This window comes from Aspergillus novofumigatus, assembly GCF_002847465.1.
Source record: "Aspergillus novofumigatus IBT 16806 chromosome Unknown P174scaffold_1, whole genome shotgun sequence".
NCBI lineage: Eukaryota > Fungi > Ascomycota > Eurotiomycetes > Eurotiales > Aspergillaceae > Aspergillus > Aspergillus novofumigatus.
The window spans coordinates 654,765-671,332 of record NW_020194274.1 but is presented as its reverse complement, the minus strand read 5'-3'; the positions used below and the strand labels follow the sequence as shown (position 1 = coordinate 671,332).

The 16,568-nt window shown below is 51.6% G+C and overlaps 6 protein-coding genes across 6 annotated transcripts; 3 read left to right on the top strand and 3 right to left on the bottom strand.

Annotated features, from left to right (window-relative positions):
- The first annotated feature begins 239 nt into the window (after positions 1-239).
- Positions 240-1,659, top strand: P174DRAFT_436528 (allantoinase alX). Its single transcript, XM_024826072.1, has 2 exons — positions 240-1,469; positions 1,621-1,659. The coding sequence occupies exon 1, from the start codon at positions 299-301 to the stop codon at positions 1,277-1,279; it is 981 nt and encodes a 326-aa protein (XP_024686730.1). The 5' UTR covers positions 240-298; the 3' UTR covers positions 1,280-1,469; positions 1,621-1,659.
- On the bottom strand, positions 1,376-2,752 carry P174DRAFT_4905 (TMEM199/VMA12 family protein). The gene is made up of 3 exons (XM_024830809.1): positions 2,374-2,752; positions 1,621-2,315; positions 1,376-1,469 (listed from the first exon to the last, which is right to left on the bottom strand). The coding sequence occupies exons 1-2, from the start codon at positions 2,629-2,631 to the stop codon at positions 1,623-1,625; spliced, it is 951 nt and encodes a 316-aa protein (XP_024686729.1). The 5' UTR covers positions 2,632-2,752; the 3' UTR covers positions 1,376-1,469; positions 1,621-1,622.
- Positions 2,753-2,988: 236 nt separating this feature from the next.
- On the top strand, positions 2,989-3,835 carry P174DRAFT_415894 (tubulin-binding prefolding complex subunit PAC10; the record flags this gene model as incomplete). The annotated part of the gene is made up of 4 exons (XM_024824450.1): positions 2,989-3,008; positions 3,111-3,355; positions 3,459-3,655; positions 3,713-3,835. 4 exons carry the CDS (start codon positions 2,989-2,991, stop codon positions 3,833-3,835), a joined length of 585 nt encoding a protein of 194 aa, XP_024686728.1.
- A 736-nt stretch (positions 3,836-4,571) lies between these two features.
- On the bottom strand, positions 4,572-8,934 carry atg26 (UDP-glucose:sterol glycosyltransferase; the record flags this gene model as incomplete). The annotated part of the gene is made up of 2 exons (XM_024821910.1): positions 4,572-4,889; positions 4,951-8,934. 2 exons carry the CDS (start codon positions 8,932-8,934, stop codon positions 4,572-4,574), a joined length of 4,302 nt encoding a protein of 1,433 aa, XP_024686727.1.
- A 1,015-nt stretch (positions 8,935-9,949) lies between these two features.
- On the bottom strand, positions 9,950-11,339 carry P174DRAFT_446794 (DNA-directed RNA polymerase I subunit RPA34). The gene is made up of 2 exons (XM_024828623.1): positions 10,935-11,339; positions 9,950-10,881 (listed from the first exon to the last, which is right to left on the bottom strand). Exons 1-2 carry the CDS (start codon positions 11,138-11,140, stop codon positions 10,146-10,148), a joined length of 942 nt encoding a protein of 313 aa, XP_024686726.1. The 5' UTR covers positions 11,141-11,339; the 3' UTR covers positions 9,950-10,145.
- Positions 11,340-11,522: 183 nt separating this feature from the next.
- Positions 11,523-14,258, top strand: grc3 (putative RNA processing protein Grc3; the record flags this gene model as incomplete). Its single annotated transcript, XM_024821880.1, has 5 exons — positions 11,523-11,556; positions 11,627-12,026; positions 12,078-12,204; positions 12,255-12,566; positions 12,621-14,258. 5 exons carry the CDS (start codon positions 11,523-11,525, stop codon positions 14,256-14,258), a joined length of 2,511 nt encoding a protein of 836 aa, XP_024686725.1.
- Positions 14,259-16,568: the final 2,310 nt, after the last annotated feature.

Below are 16,568 nucleotides of genomic sequence, written 5' to 3'. Positions count from 1 at the left end.
ATATGCCATTGAATGCCATTCCTCCAACAACAACCGTTGCCGGCCTGAACGAAAAGATTCAGGCCGCCGAGGGCAAGTGCTGGGTGGATGTTGGCTTCTACGGCGGTATCATCCCTGGCAATGCTGGCGAGCTCAAGGCTCTGGTCCAGCAGGGTGTGCGCGGTTTCAAGGGTTTCCTTATCGATAGTGGGGTATGTATATGTTCCCTCGTGCGTTTCTTCGGTGCACCACTGACCGCTTTATCCTTTGACAGGTGGAAGAGTTCCCCGCTGTCTCGTCCGAGGACATCAAGTTGGCTATGAAGGAGTTGGCCCATGAACCCACAACCCTCATGTTCCACGCAGAGATGTTACCCCCCATCGCGGCCTCTGTTGGAGACGCTGTCAGTACCTCTGACCCCCCTGCGGCCCCAGCAGGTCCTGTGGAAGCTTACTCCACTTTCCTTGCCTCCCGTCCCTCAGTCTTCGAGACTTGCGCCGTGCAGGAGATCCTGTCACTGGCTCACTTGGCCCCCAATCTCCCACTGCACATTGTCCACCTATCAGCCATGGAGGTGATTCCTCTCTTGCGCAAAGCCCGCGCCGATGGTGTCAGAATCACAGCCGAAACGTGCTTCCACTATCTGTCACTCGCCGCTGAGGAGATTCGCGATGGTGACACTCGTCATAAGTGCTGCCCTCCCATCCGCTCCAAATTGAACCAGGACGGCCTCTGGGCCGAACTCGAACGTCATGCCGAGGACGGAGTCATCAAGACTGTAGTGTCGGACCACTCTCCCTGCACACCTGACCTGAAACTCTTGCCATCCCATATTCCTGGCCATCATGTTGCCAATGGCGAGGTCGAAAACCCCGGCAGCTTCTTCTCCGCCTGGGGTGGAATCTCATCCGTCGGTCTTGGACTCCCTATCATGTGGACCGAGCTCAGCCGTCGCAAGAACCTGACTTCCGCCCCCGATGACGCCAACACGAAGCGTGCCCTTCAGGATATTGTGCGATTGTGCTGTGCCAACACTGCGGCGCAGGTCGGCCTGCAGAACCAAAAGGGCGACCTGGTCCCGGGCTTTGACGCCGATATCTGTGTCTTTGACGACACCGCCGAATGGGTCGTTAAGCCCAGCACCATGCTTTTCCGCAACAAGTGCTCCCCCTACCAGGGCCGTACCCTTCGAGGCATGGTCCGCGAAACCTGGGTGCGAGGCGAAAAAGTCTTCAGCCGAGACGATGGTTTCGTCGCAAAGATCCCAACGGGTCACCTCCTTCTCGAGAAGCGGGTTTGATTCTTTTCATTTTCCCTGATACCCATTTCCTCGATCGAGACTGTTGACAGTCTGCCAGTCTCAACAAAAGCGATTTCTCCCAACCTGTTGACATGATGAAACGATGCATGATGCACCCCGTTACTGACGACCATTAATTATAATGACTTGAGCAGCAGCATATCCGCTGATTCTGATGCCACAAGCGACACTGTAGATTTGAGGTTAGATTTTGATAGACAAATACCATGCATTAATTTATGACTCTGTTGTCATTTCCGCTCCGGTGTCCAGAGATCTGGAGCATCCGGACGAATAAATCCATTTCTTTGATCATTCGACAGAATGAAATCGTAACTTACAGTCATCCCGCATTATCTTGGTTCCTCTGACTCTCCTTCTCCTCCCATTTCTCCCTCATCCTCCGCCGCACGCCTCCATTCGCACCCCTTCCCCATATCGTCTCCTGATCTCCATCAATACTCTGGATCCCCTCCTTATCCGTCTTGCCGGCTCGACCCCCAACCACATCACTCTCCACTACCTCCTTCCGCTCCTTGATGCGCCTCTCGCGCGCCCGTGCCTGGTCAACCTTTTGAAGATAAATCGCATAGATCAAAACTTCCGCCACGCCCACCATCAGCGCGGCGAACAGGGAGACCAGAACCCGCACCGGCTCCGACGCGCCCCCGCTCACCCTATTCGCACTCGGTTTGCTGGGTGGCTGTCCCCGCCACAAAGAGGATACAGAGCTCACCAAGATATCAGGGGTACGGAAGCTCGTCAGCGCCCAGTACACGCTGAACCCTGTGATGAGCACCGAGAGGAAAATGTTCAGTACCAGTGACGGGGTGAGCGGGTCTGTCGTCTCCGTATCGCCGGCGGGTGCTTTAGAGTCGTGAAGGGCAGAGAGAGTCGGCGTGGAGGAGGAGAAGATCGGCGAGGGCCCGCTGTGCCTTGGTGCGGAGGGTGTGAATGTTGTGGCTGTCATGCGGTTGTAGGCGTCTGCTTCGGCGGCGGCGAGGAGGCGGGCCTTTAGGGCGAGGTACTCGGGGCTCTGGTGATCATATTGGTTAATACCTGCAGTAGGAAGAGGGAGAGGGGGTAGAACGTACAGGTTCAGGTTTCTTAGGCGGAGGAGGGACGTAGACTTTTGTGCCCCGGAGGAGCGAGTTGAGGCTTCTGTCTGGGCTCGGATCGGAGCTGGTGCTGTTCGCTCCATTGCGGAAGTAGCGTGATAGATGGATCACTTGCTCGTGCGAGATTGGCGAGTTGATACTCAGAGAGTCGGGGAGGCCCAGCTCCTTGCGAGAAGAGGAGGGAACGGCTTCGAGTGCGGAGATGATATGAGTGGTTGTGACGAGGAGGACCATGGTGGTGTTTGTGGTGGGCGGTTGGATGTCGATAGGGTATATAAGAGTTTCAGTCCATATTTCATCAATGGTCCGTTATAATATCAATATATTGCGATAGTCGGTATGGATGTTGTCTAGGTACTTTGTAGATACATGGAAGTATGGAAACTTGGCCGGGCGATAATATAATGACGGTAATGGGACCTTGCCAGATTAGGCAAGTGAGCTCCCCCACATCCATCACCTCCAATCAATAATATCACCGGCTTCATCGCCCGCCATCCTCAGATCAGCCCTCTTCGCCATATCCCTCTCTACTCGCATAATATCGTAATTCCGGGGGTGGGACTTTGTCTGCCGTCACTCAACTCCACAATGGCAGACAAGAAAGCCAGGTAAGTTGGAAACGCGAGGGAGAAAGAAAAGTTCATCACCCCTCACGTCCCCCTCCAGTCCACCGCAGCAGCACTTCAGAACTGACAACCACTCTACTCCAGCACCGTAACAACACAAACGAACCCACGCGGAATCCCCGCCGCTCCCTTCATCGACAATGTCAGCGACTACGTCGCCTCGCGCGCAGACGTGGAACCCACCCTGCAGCGCTTCCAGGAGATGATCTCCAAATACCAATTCATGGAACTCAACACCCAGCGCCGAGCGGCGGGCCTCCGAGAAAAGATCCCCGACATCAAGAAGACATTAGACGTCGTGCGGTTCTTGAAGATGCAGAAAGAAGTAGGTCATCGAGTCCAGTCACCGATAATACCACTTTGCAGTAATTGCATGCTGAATGAAATGGGTAATGGCAGACAAACTCCTCAATTCTCGAAACCAGCTTTGAGTTAAACGATACCCTCTACGCGCGCGCGCAAATCTCCCCACCGACACGGAAGAAGTATACCTCTGGCTCGGGGCGAACGTTATGCTCGCGTACCCCATCCCGGAGGCCGAGACGATGCTCTCGGAGAAGCTCTCTGCCGCAGAGCAGAGTCTAGCGAACTGTGATGAGGATCTGGAGTTTCTGAGGGAGCAGATTACCGTGCGTGCAGGAGTCCAGTTTCCTTTGCTGTTGAGTTCTGACTGATGTTTGACATAGACCATCGAAGTCGCTACCGCTCGTGTCTACAACTGGGACGTTGTACAGCGGCGGAAAGAAAAGGCTGAAGGCAAGGGGGATGACGATGAAGAAGCGACCGACAAGCGTAAGTCAGGTGGCTAAATGTTCAAAACCAGTAATGCAATTCCTCAATTATTATGTCATGACGAGCGCCTTACATAGCATTCACATCCGACGAGGAGAGGCCTCTCCTTTTTCTCCTCCGTATTCTATGTTGACCAATCTTTTGGGATTGGATTGCTGAAGCGCTGCCGTGTTCGTTAATACATCAAAAGCCTGACGGTCATGGCCATCGGGCGACCACTACCAGGACGGTAGAATCAAGTGGCTCATCAGCCATGCTACACGGGGATCGAGGATATAAATGGACTTGCCATTCTATTCGCGCAAGATTCAATTCATTCTATCATCAATAACCGCTGACCAAGCGACGTAAACGCTTCACTTCTTCTGATCGCCAGGATGAAGTAGACACAATCTGAAGGAAGGGGTCGCTTTGGAAATGACATCGTAGCACCATATATCAAGCCCCGTCCAGAAATAAGTCATGTCTTCTCGAACTGGGAGATACAACAAGATGGCGGAATGGGTTCACACAGATGATCATGGTAGGTGAAAGCGCCAACACCATGATATCAAACGATCAAACATTATACTCTATGCAGAATGCACACCGAACCAAGAACCAGAGCTGGAGTGCCTTCTAAACACAACCCCCTAACCGAATCATCAATCAACGTAGTGGATGGCAATATTAAGAAAGAAAATGTCATCAAATCGTAAAATATTCTGGCAAGGTGAATGCCCCAAGACAACAACACCCCCGGCTCAGCCGCGTTTAGCGGCCACTCAATTTCCTTCCCGGTCCAGAATCACCGGGATTGGAATTGGCAAGCAATCGATCGGGCAGCATATCAGCATCGGAAATCGCCCTATCTCGTAACCTCTTTGACATCTCCATGTCAGTATCGTCGCCAACAAACGTCCACTCCTCACTGTCTTCGACATCATCATCAGCATCCTGCTCGGCCGTCGTTTTGGCAGAGGGCGTTGGCGAAAAAGGCGTGGATGAAGCAATAGAGCGCTGGCGGGCCAACGTTTTGGCGTATTCGAGGTCCCGGTAAATGGCCTGGATAGCAGTTGCTACTCCATCCTCCTGTGATCGATTGTTAACAGATCTGTTACCACGAGTGCTTGATCACAAAAATGTCACTTACATTACGGATCCTTGCGCCTAGATCCTGTGCTCTGATGATCATTCGCTCGCTATGGGTGGCTTCCCAGAGTGCCCGCGAGAAAACGCTCACGTTAAGCTTCTTCATGCAAATCCCCACGCCCAAATCCTCTACTCTCGACCCAAAAAAGAATTGATCACCGAAGAAAGGCTTGATGATCGTAGGAACCCCAGCACGCAAGCTCGCCCCAGTGGTACCCGCTCCTCCATGATGAACGGCAGCGTCGATGTGCGAGAAGAGCCAGTCATGCGGCGCAGCCTGAATCTGGTGGATCTCTGGCGGCAGTGGTACTTCTGGCTTAGCACTGGCAGGATCGCCGAGCCTATCGGACCATCCTTTGGAGAGAATACAGCGAACATCAGCCTTCTGGACTGACTCAATCACTGTCTTGGTGAGTGCCGAAGGGTCAGATACGACTATTGATCCGAAGCCGATATAAACTATCTTTTTACCATCTTCGCGAGCACGTTGGATAAATTCAGACAGGGCGGCTGGAGGAGTCCAGTCGGTCCCCTCGTTAAGGAACCAGTATCCGGTAATTCGAATCCAGTCGGGATAGTCCAACGGTGGCGGTACTACAGAGGGAGAGTAGTTATAGAGGAATGGGACTTTGTTCGGTTGCATCTTGTCCAGGGTAGTCGCCTTTAGGCCGAGCTCGTTTTTCCGCCATCTATTCACCTGCCCGGCGATCGCCTTCCAGAAGACGTTGTCAAACATCACGTAGGTTATATAGTTGTACGCACCGCCCATTCTGTGCTCAGGCACAGCAAAGGCGTGTGGGTAAGCTCTTGTCCGTGACCACGGCATTGTGAAGGCACGAAAGTAAGGGATTCTCAGCGCCTCGGCGATGTGTATACCCGCCATGGCACTGGGTGACTCAATGAGAAGATCGCTGTCCTGGCAGCTAGCCCATGCCGACGACAAAAGATCGTCAATCCAGCCCCGGAACTTTTGCGACGCCTCTTTGAGAAAGGAATACGTGAACATCCCATTCTCAACGCAAATGCGCATGAGTTCCGCTGGGTCACCCTCCACCGGAGCAAAATCAATGCCATGCTTTCTCACCCATGGCTCGAATTCTGCATGGGTCGCAATCTTTGGCCTATGGCCTTCTGCAAGCAGCCCTTTACATAGGGCTATGTATGGCTGCACATCGCCTCGCGAGCCAATCGTCAGACAGGTGATCCGAAGAGACTCGGCCGGTTTGAAGTTGACGATTGAAGCGCGAGGATCGTCAAAAATCGGATGTTGCTCAGAAGACTCATTCAAGGGCCGCAAGTCATTTTCGCCATAATCATCATATCTGGCCTCTTGAAGCATACGGTGTTCTGCCATCGCTGCCTCGGACTCGTCCTGCTCCTGCTCAGCTAGCAAGCCTGACTCTGCCATGAACTTTACAGCCTCCAGATGTTGATGGAGCGTAACAGCGCAGTCATCCCGAGCATCAGACGTACGGAATTCGAAAAATAACTCCTCATGTCCGCGGATAATAATAACAAGACCGTGATAGCCAAATCTGAAGCCTTTCTCCTTTTCAACGTTCTCAATGTCTCTTAGAGGCAGAATCATCTTTGTACGAGTCCCAGGAATAAGACTGCGGAAACACAGCTTCTTCTGACTGACGTATATCTTGCCATAGAGCGGAAGCACCCGGTGCAGGTACGCAAAGTATGTGGCTTGCAGCTTCTCCGTCGGCGGTAGTGCAAAGTGCGCACGGAAACGGTCGCCATAGTTGCAGCCGTCCTCCTTGTCTTCTGGATCGACGTCCTGATCATCTGGCAAGACATCTTCTGCCTCGCCATAATGTTTTCGACCGCCAGTCCACATTCCCGAGACTTTCTCTAGATAGCCCATAGATTCAATGGCCAGGAGATTACTCATTTGCTTTGACCGGGTCCTCAAGTACTCGGCAAGACCTGCTGCACGCTGGAGAGGATATACCCCGGCTTTGACAAGCTCGTTCAGAGAAGGCGCACCCGAGAAGGATTTAGTCGGATCTTGCGTGTCTTGGTCTGATTCACCGGTGGAATCCCGAGCCTCACGTTCACTTGTATCTCCATCCGTTCGTCTGCCAAGCTCATCGATCTGGTGAGCGGTACCAGCATTAGCACGCGTGGATAGTGATCGAGCCGTTTCGTCAGAATTGCGTCTTCCTCTTCTTTCTCCGCCAGAAGGTCTTCTGTCCAGACTATAAATAGTAGGAGATTGAAAGACATCACTGCGATTCAAGATCTGGCTCGCTGATTCTGCCGCATCTGTCATCGATTGCCAGGCAGCTGAGGACTCAGAACCTTGCTCGAAAGAATTCAATATCGAGTCTGACGAGTCCTGGTGTCGAGTTGCCGGCGATGATTTTATAACATCATGCGCGAGGCTCATATGACTCGTGCTCACACTCCTTTTCCGCTGCGTCTCAGCTCTGCTATTACCTAGAATCCTACTCGTCCCGGTGGTCAACGACCACCTGTTTCGAGATTTGCGGGTACGATCAAACCGAGGTGACAGGTCCGGTTGCGGCGAAAGGTGTTGAGAAGAATGTTTCAGAGATTGGTCATTAATGAGGCTTCTAAGGAACTCGAATGCTTCCCGGCCGGAGTTGAAGAATGTGAAGAAATACTGCGAATCATGAGCCTTGTGCAGAAGGATCGTAATCAAGAGACGTACCTCATCAATCGCGTACGAGTCATCATCCTCAATCACACGTATCTTGAACGTCTCGGCAAAATCTACCATAGGACTTTCCTCTATGTCTATAATGCTTTCGATCGGAAAAGATATCTTGACGCTCTCCCCCTCGTTGTGTGTCCGAAAAATCACTTTTTGCAGGGCCTTTACCCATTCCTTCGCACTCATGGAGCTATCAGCTCTGAAATAGTACGTTCTCTGGTCTGTAGTGACTTGAAAATCTCTAGGCTCCCTCCCTTTCTCTTTCGGTTCGCCCAACGAGGCAGAAATCCCGTATCGAAGATCGACATGACCACTCGGAAAGTAGAGATTTGACGGGTCGGCATAGTAGGAAAGAACATCACCCTTCAAAGAAAACCAGTAGCGGCTGTACTTGGGGTTCTTTCGACCACGTTTGTAAAGATACCCAGACTTGATAGCCACTGTAGATTTCTTGGGGAGATAGGCGTAGAAGCAGATGTGTCCCTCGGTGACGTACATGTACCCCTGTAAAAGCATGCTCTGGAGAAGTGAGCAGGCATACTCAACAAGAACTTTTTCTGGTTTGTCAAAGCCGAACATATCCATCAGCCTTGTAGAGAGGGGGGACACGGATGCGTCGCGAGGGCCCTTCTCGCCACTTTCATCGAGAGAAGATTGGGAGCGTTCGGTAGACGATGTTTTCAAATCAAATTGGGCTTGAGCTTCGACCATACGGCTCAGGATAGGAGCTGCTCGAGGAGTGGCACTGCGCGGCCGTGTAGGAGGTGAAACGCTGGGCATTTCATCGCCCGTTGAAGGATCGGTCTGTGGCTCATGCTTGGAGTTCGACTTAAATGGCCGAAATAATTTATGGTCCGATATTGTCCTTCGATGGCGACGGCCTCTTGTGCCCGACTCCTTCTCTGATTTCCCATCGGTCCGCGAACTGGATCTTTGGCTCGGTTCGAGGGAGGACGTATTTGCCGACGCAGACGTTCCTTTCCTGACAGAAGATTCCTTTCTTGGTCGCTGCTCTGTTTCTCCATCACTGTCACTTGACTCGTCAAACCGCGCATGAAAATCAGACCTGGAGCCAACAGCGGCGATCATCCCAAATATGGATTGTTGCATGTATTGAAGATGGCCCTCGCGAGAGCCAGATCCTCCGGGAGGTGCAGTAAAGTCGACCTGGGCATCGTGATTGTCTTTCAGTCTATCCGGCAAAGCACTGGGAAGAAGACGGCTTGTGGACAGGGACTGTCTGCTTGCGCTGAGCTTGCGGTCCACCCGTCGCTTTGCATCGTCCAGAAATGGGCGCATTCTCGACGTAGATCAGAACCTAAGTGATTCTCTGAGACCTAAAAAGGTAAAGAAATGCAGTGGTAAATCGCGGCCGCAGCCTTAAGGTGCGGAGCGACGAGGCTATGATGACTGCAGTTGAAGGAGTGCGTTGTCCACGGATATGGTTGGAGGCAACAAGCCAGATGTCACAACCAGGGCTTTGAGTAAACCTAGTGTTACAATAGACAGATAATCCTGTCAATCAGTTCACTGGTCCACAACAAGCAGCATGCCCTATAAGTGATGAAGAAAAAGGGAACGAAAGAGAACGAGATAAATGAATGCTCACCGTCTCTATAGTACTCCAAACTGATAAGGGCCTTCCACAAGATTGTTATCAGTGCACGGAAACGCTTGAGGAGGGTGTCATTAGGGCGACAGAAGGGAAGGGCTCAGAGTCATGCTGAAAAGAAAGACTAAGGCATGATCTTCCAGATGAAGATCCACAAAGCGAAAGAGTTGCAGGAAATGAACAATGTGCAGTGATTCTAAGCAAGTACTTACAGAGAGGAACAAGCCCAACGCCCTAGCTTGACCTCTGGCGTCACTTGTCTGTATCAGCTGTTCATCAGTCCCTGGCCCCACCAATCATGGGGATTGCATGTGATTGAGGCACGGTATTCATCCAATCATAAGCACTTGCCATCGCTCAACTGCCTTATGTCATCGCCCTCTTTGATCTGTCTGTAATTTACATTACCGTCGCTTCTCTGAGCTGGACGTGACATGAAGATAGTAAGATCGTGGGACGATCAAGCCAAAATTCCAAGGGCCTAAGTCGCGTCTGAGATCTAAGATCATATGATATCTGATTGATCTTTCTGTACTAAGTATTTGCCGCTCATCGAGTACCTTTGGGCCTAGTACAAGCACGAGGCTGATTGCCGGTATCAGTGGCTGTGCAGTGTGCTCCAATTTGGCTTGGGAACCTGGAGCAACGGAGTCTGGTCGAGAGCAGCACTATATTGTGGATATCTTCAAGTCTGTATAGCTTGTTTTCAGAGAAATATGGTAGTACTAGATTCCAGACTTGAGCATCCAGGACTTGATTTTTAGTGCATAGATGCTTCTTCTTAGAGATCGAAAGATCAGAGTGCAGGCACCATTGGCCATGATGCGCAATCCCGTCAATTGGACAACTTTTTTCGCTTATGAACAACATGAAAATACAGTTCTCATTTCGACATTCATCACGCCTTCTCCTTCTTCCGTTTCTTCTCATCTCGCTTTTTGCTTGATTGTGATGCATCGACAGATTGTTTCTTGGACTTCTTCCTGGGCAAGCCACCCGATTGGGATCCTTCCACTTCTTCGGCGTGCTTCCGTTTTCTTTCCTCGCGCTCGGTCTTTGATTCTTTGGGAAACTTGAAAGTTGGCTTTCCTTCTCCCTCGGACTCTTCCGAACTCGAACCGATCGTCTCTGGTGGACCCTCTCCACTACCGACCGGGCGAAACCGCATCTTCAGATGTTTCGGTTGCTTCCTTGGTGGCTTGATCTGATCCTGTGCTGCTGCCAATACTGCATCGTCGGTCCCTAAGCTTTTAGGGAGGTCGATCATTTCTTGTACGTGATAGGTAGGCATGGTAGTGGCAGGTGCGCTGTAGTATGTCTGCGTCTTCGAATCGTAAAGGAGGAGACTCTTCCCACCCAAGTCGCCCTGGCCAATGTTCTCGGATGGGATACCATATTGCACGCTCTCGTGCTTAAGTACCGGCTCCCCTTGTAAGATCTTCGCCAGGGACACCTCTTTGACTTTGGAGAGAGGGAGGAAGGCGGGCGCAGTGATATGGAAGAGTTGTTTGCCGCGAAGGTCGGAAAGGAGGGAGGAAGTGGTAGAAGACGGTGGTGATTGCTTCTTCGCAGCTTTGAAGCCTGACGGTGGCTTGTAAGGAGGTCTTGGGTAGAGGGAATCGTTTGTAGATGAGCTATGCTCGTCAGCTTGACAGTTTCCGAGAACAAAGTAAGCGATAGGACCTACGTATTGGAAGCCTTGATCTCTGGGGACGAAGGGACACTTTCAGAATCGGAGCTGGCCGAATCTTCCGACTCAGATCCTGAGCTTGACGAATCTTCAGTCTCGCGATCCGATTCCGACTTCTTCGCTGGTTCGGGTGATGTCGATCTGCTGCTCGAATTGCTTTCGCTGTCCGAGGCAGTCTTCTTAATTGACTTAGCTGGCGCCATTGTGCTTCGACAGAGCCGTCTGTCAAAAGGAAGCGTTTGAGATTTCGATGCGGAGTGTTCGGGACTTGCAGCCTCGGCCTGCTGGCTGCGCTCAAGGTATATTTGCAAAATGCCAACAAATCAATATAATCTTGTGCCGAACAGAGGCATATATGTATGATTAGTGAAAGTTTTGTTGATGAGCTGACTCCGCAAGTCGTGAGGTTATTCCGCCGTGAAATCTAGTGAGCCGACAACTTTTTTTTCTCCTCCGCGGAGCACAGACCACCCTCTAAAGTCCGCAATCCGCGATGATATGAGATTTTTGTGGTGCCGCCTTTCCATTGAATACATTCTTTCATTTTCATAATCTTGAGCCAATTGCGCTCAGCATCCCAATCTCATGAAAAGAAAAGCTGAGAAGCAGCAGGCGACTGGTACAGACTCAATCTCTCTCCGTGCTCTTGTTCACTCTGAAGCCGATAGCTAACTGAAATTCTGTCTTAGCTCCGGTCAGCGCTTTTGCGGCGCGCAAAGCTCGGCAACAGCAAGCGCAGCCTGTAGAGCCAGAGAAGACCGCACAGAATGAATCTGTCGTCGAGCCGCCATCCAAAAGAGCGCGGTGGTCACCTGAGGAGGGCGCCGCGAGGCAGGCCGCTAACGGAAACGATCGGGTACAGCCGAGGCGCTCTACGAGGAGAAAGGCAGGGACCTTGAGCTCTGCTGAGCTTGCTGAAAAGCAGCCTCAAAGGTCTGCTGCCGCCGCAAGAGCACAGATTGCAGAGCGGACACCAGCTCCGGAGAAGGGGGATGCTGAGACCTCCGACGCCGCCGAGGAAGAGGATGAGGATGTACTGGAGGAAGAAAATGGCGTGGGAGCCATTGCTGTGGAGGATGATGCTGAAGGGTGAGTGTAGGAAAGTCGTTTCAGAAGAACACATGCACTAACTCTCCACAGCTATGAATCACCGGCCGATGACGTCCCGCAGGTCCAGAATTTTCCACTCTCAAAGACACGGTTGAACAAGAGCAATATCGTATCTAGTGATGAGCATACACTCTGTGTTTGTATCAAAGAGAAGATGGTACGAAAGGGCATGAGACATGTATATGTGCTGTACTAATGGCGAACTAGACCCTCGTGTTGTTGGGACATTACGACCTTTGGGTCAAGCGAGGTGTGATTAGCCTGATGGGCGCAAAGCTGCATCCTTCGCCGCGGCTCTACAGGGTTTACGCGCCGTCTACGCACTCGTTGCCCGTCATTAAGTGTGTGGCTGGGGTTGATGGCGAAGCCGAGATCGAGGTCAAGTCATGTCACAGTGGCATCTATCGACTCAGGCACTTGTCACCATTGTATCAGCGGATATGGAATGGGAAGAACACACCAGCGGACAAATTGACATTGAAGAACGCTTCTGCGTCTACCAAGAGGACTTTCTCAGTGGTAGGTGTTCTCCCTTCTAGTTCATGGGTCTATCCGCCACCTAACTGCTGATAGTTATATACTTCATCCGACGACTCCTGGAATCGTCATCTGAGGCCACTCCATCTTGAAAAGCAATGGAGCTCTGCGATTAGGTCGCTCTCGCAGCGAGGGGGGCGATTGAAAGTCCTGATCTGTGGTCCCAAAGCGTCAGGGAAATCAACCTTCAGCCGCTACCTCTTGAATCATCTTCTGAGTCCAGCGCCGCAAACCGAAAATAAACACCGGAATACTGACGGAGTCGCTTTTCTGGATCTTGATCCTGGACAACCGGAATTCTCTCCGATGGGCCAGGTTTATCTCGCACACCTTCGCTCTCCATTCTTTGGTCCGCCGTTCACTCATCCATCATTGGCCGAATCCAAGGATGGTTCGATCATCCGGAGTCACCTCATCGGAGCCACATCTCCAAAGGAAGACCCTGACCATTACGTTTTGGCAGCGATGGACCTTATGGACCGCTATCGAGCACTACTGGCAAGCTACCCTCAATGTCCACTGATTATCAATTACCCCGGATGGATCTTCGGGCTCGGTCTGGAGGTCGCGACATGGCTAGTGAAATCTTTGGGTTTGTCGGATGTCGTTTATATGAGCGAGAAAGGTCCTTCTGAGGTCGTGGAGCCCCTCGGACAGGCTGCCCAGGAAGCTAGAGTCCCTCTGACCACGCTGCCGTCCCAGCCCACCGATTTCGTCAGCAGATCAAGTGCCCAATTACGCTCGATGCAAGTACAATCCTACTTCCATATGTCGCACCCAAGCGAGATTCATAATCCACAATGGCTGGATACAACCATGTCCCGAACTCGACCGCTCGTTGTCGACTACGCCGGGCCACGGCAAGGCATTCGTGGAATAATGGTAATGGGCTCTCAGATTAGCCCTGACCTTCTCCACGAGGCCCTGGATGGAGCGCTCGTTGGCGTTGTTGCCGCCGAGTCTCCCAATGCAATTATGGGCCAAGCCGATACAGCCGGATTTTCGGGTAGCTCTCAACGGGACGCCATGCAAGGTGCTGAAGATCTGTCAGATGCCGCTTCAGACGTCGGCATGAACCACGTTACGAATGCTTCCCACGGCGACGCCGCTCCTACATCGTCCTCCTCTTTTGAATCAATGATAACACGTACCCCGAACGAAGATCTCCCCTATCTCTTCGTCGGCTCCGGGAGCTGCAACCCTCTCGACCCCAAGGCCTCAAACTGCCTGGGTCTGGCTCTCGTCCGCTCCATCGACGTTCCATCATGCAAGCTTGAACTCATCACTCCGATCCCAGGATCCAAACTTCGCGATGCTCTGGAACAGGGCCACGGCATCGTGCTTGTCCGAGGAATGCTAGATAACCCCAGCTGGGCCATCAGCGAAGACTACTACGCCGCGCGCGCAGTGGAAAAGCGCCACCAGGAACTTGTCGCCAAAACACGCAAAGAAGCCGACACCCGGGATGGTCAGGACGCAGCGGGTGACGCAGACACGCAAGGCATGGTGTCTGCCGTGCTCAGGGACCGGATACGGCGCGCTAGCAACGTGCCCTGGATGACGGTGATAGAAAACAACAGCCGGCGGCACTGGGAGGCCGCGCAGCGGGAGAAGTCTCTGTGGAAGTTACGCAAGAAGGCATACCCCGGTAGCGAGAGTGAAACCGACTGGTAGTTTTGCTCGTCGCGGAAATACAACAGTTCACATTTCCTCATTTGATTATTGTAACTTACCGCTGTAGCAGCGACGCCTGTCCATTTACCTGAACCCGCGGAGTAGCGATCTCAAGGAGTCCCTTTTATCTCGCTGCCAGATCTACGTATCTTGGACAACGAATGGCCCTCAGGGGAGGAAAAAAGGGCATCGAAAGAAGGACTACGAACGCCTCCCGCTCTAAACCCTGGTCATACATACGGTAACTCGTAAATCACCACAGACGCAACTCCTGCCCACGCGCAAGTCGCAACCGCCCTACCCAAAAAGACAAACGGGGGGCAGGCTGCAGGCATTCAGCCACCAAAAGCAGATATCAACTGAGCTACCTGATCGCCCATTGCCAAGATTACCGCCGTGACCATGAACATGAACATGTATCTACACGGAGGAAGTGAGTGATTGACCCTTGATGCCCAAATCGTGCCCCCTGAGATTCCTGCAGGTGGCTGGACGAAAGCGGGTCTGAGACTGGATTGCCCCCTTGTGCAGGTTGCATTGCCTTCCTGCAGGTTGCGAAGATCAACTCGGAACTGGAGACTCGAGATGTCGCAATGTAATGAAATGTGACTGGTCACCTCGGGATCTCCTTTATCAGGAGATCATCTGCGTTGCGGCTGCGGGCTGAGGCGGGCAGCGCCGCAGCGCTACAGAGGAGATCTATCTACAGTGTCAATGTCAGCCTGATCATTGCCTGAACCTTGTAGGTGTAAAGTACCTAGTAAGGGACACTACTGTGATGCTAGAGATTATGCTCCGTGTGAATGATATACTTCGCTGGGGTTGTTGCACAATCACTAAGCTGATATAACCAACAGTCCAATGGAAGTATTCATTACCAGCCATTTTTGCCTAAATAATATGGTGATCATTTTGCTTGCATGAATGACCTGCGAAGGCTGCGATTGTGTCTCGGAATTACAAAAGCAAATGCATGTTAATGCATGTTTCTGCCTGATTACGCTTAACGACGGCCTTATTCGATCAGACCCCACCAGAATGCAACAGATGAAGACCTTAATGCATACTTCATGGATACTCTATGAATATTCAGGTACTATGAGCGGCTCAGGGTGGAGGAAAGGTAGGTCTTGTAGTACGTATACAGTGTACTCCGTACGGAGTACTAGTGAGAGCATCATAGGCCACCCAGGGTACTCCTCAAACACCAAGTAAGATGGCGATCTGTGGGATGAAGGATTCGATCAACACAGCTCAACTTCGATCATCTGGTACCTAGCCCATTTGAACCTAAATCAGAGCATCAGCACCGCAGCCAAGATGGCATCGGCGGTGCCTCAGCGGGAAGCGCGGGGTTAACGACTACAATAGCTGAATTCTCGTAGGTTCCATGCGTGAGGCTAACGTAGAAAGCAGAAAGCAGTCTGCAGGAACGGAAATAGGAAGCTGGAACCCAATCCAATCAGTCGTTTAATATCAGAGACAGAGTCGAGGTCGAAAGTGGATGGTCTCCTCGGCGAAACAATCCGATTGGGAAAGTCGAGGCTGTCCAGCATAGCGCAGGTAAGAGTAATTAAGAAAGTATCAGACGCGGGTTTGCCACGTGGAGAAATGTCTCGATCGACAAGACAAACGCTCGATTCATATTGGCCTGTTCATCAGATGGACAGGACACATGGACATGGTTTTGGGACGGATGGAGTCGAGTCGTGCCAATTTGCCATCCATGGACACCGGTGTGGAACCCGCGCGATTTAAATGTCAGGCTGAGGTGGATCATGCAGTCTCTTGACTCGTGTGCTTGCTTACTTTGTTCAAGATGAAATTTGATCGATTCTGCTGGACTGGTTTGAAGACAGTAGAGTATGTATGTGATTTCTTCAAGCTATGTAGGAGTACTTGATTAAGCCTATACCAGATGCCTTGATGGCGCTGCTACTTGTGAAACCATGGGCAGGTATCTAGACAAGCATAAGCTCCAACGAGGATCAGAGGATCAGAGTCTCCGTCAAATTGGATAGTCCGACGACAATAATACTTCATAGAGACGTACAGTGCAAACTAGATATCACATCCTTCCTTCACTTTAGACATGAGATAAGAAGCATCGTCGAATATGTACAACAAACTGATGACGTCCGATAGCTCCTATCTTATCCACAAGCGCCATGCGATAACGACGCAGGAACAGCTTCCTGGAGCTAAAAAGCTTCCTTATCGACGGGAGTTATCAATATGATCCATCACGACATACCCTGGTCGCCATCGATAGACAGATAGAAGAACCATGGACCTCCGTACCAAGTAAGG

What these genes read in the sequence shown, in the direction of transcription:
- P174DRAFT_436528 (XM_024826072.1), top strand. Translation starts at nt 299, where the DNA reads ATGAAGGAGTTGGCCCATGAACCCACAACCCTCATGTTCCACGCAGAG.
- P174DRAFT_4905 (XM_024830809.1), bottom strand. Translation starts at nt 2,631, where the DNA reads ATGGTCCTCCTCGTCACAACCACTCATATCATCTCCGCACTCGAAGCC. An exon ending in CGCCTAAGAAACCTGAACCT is followed by an intron (nt 2,316 to 2,373) that starts GTACGTTCTACC and finishes TATGATCACCAG; the next exon opens with AGCCCCGAGTACCTCGCCCT.
- P174DRAFT_446794 (XM_024828623.1), bottom strand. Translation starts at nt 11,140, where the DNA reads ATGGCGCCAGCTAAGTCAATTAAGAAGACTGCCTCGGACAGCGAAAGC. An exon ending in GAGATCAAGGCTTCCAATAC is followed by an intron (nt 10,882 to 10,934) that starts GTAGGTCCTATC and finishes TGACGAGCATAG; the next exon opens with CTCATCTACAAACGATTCCC.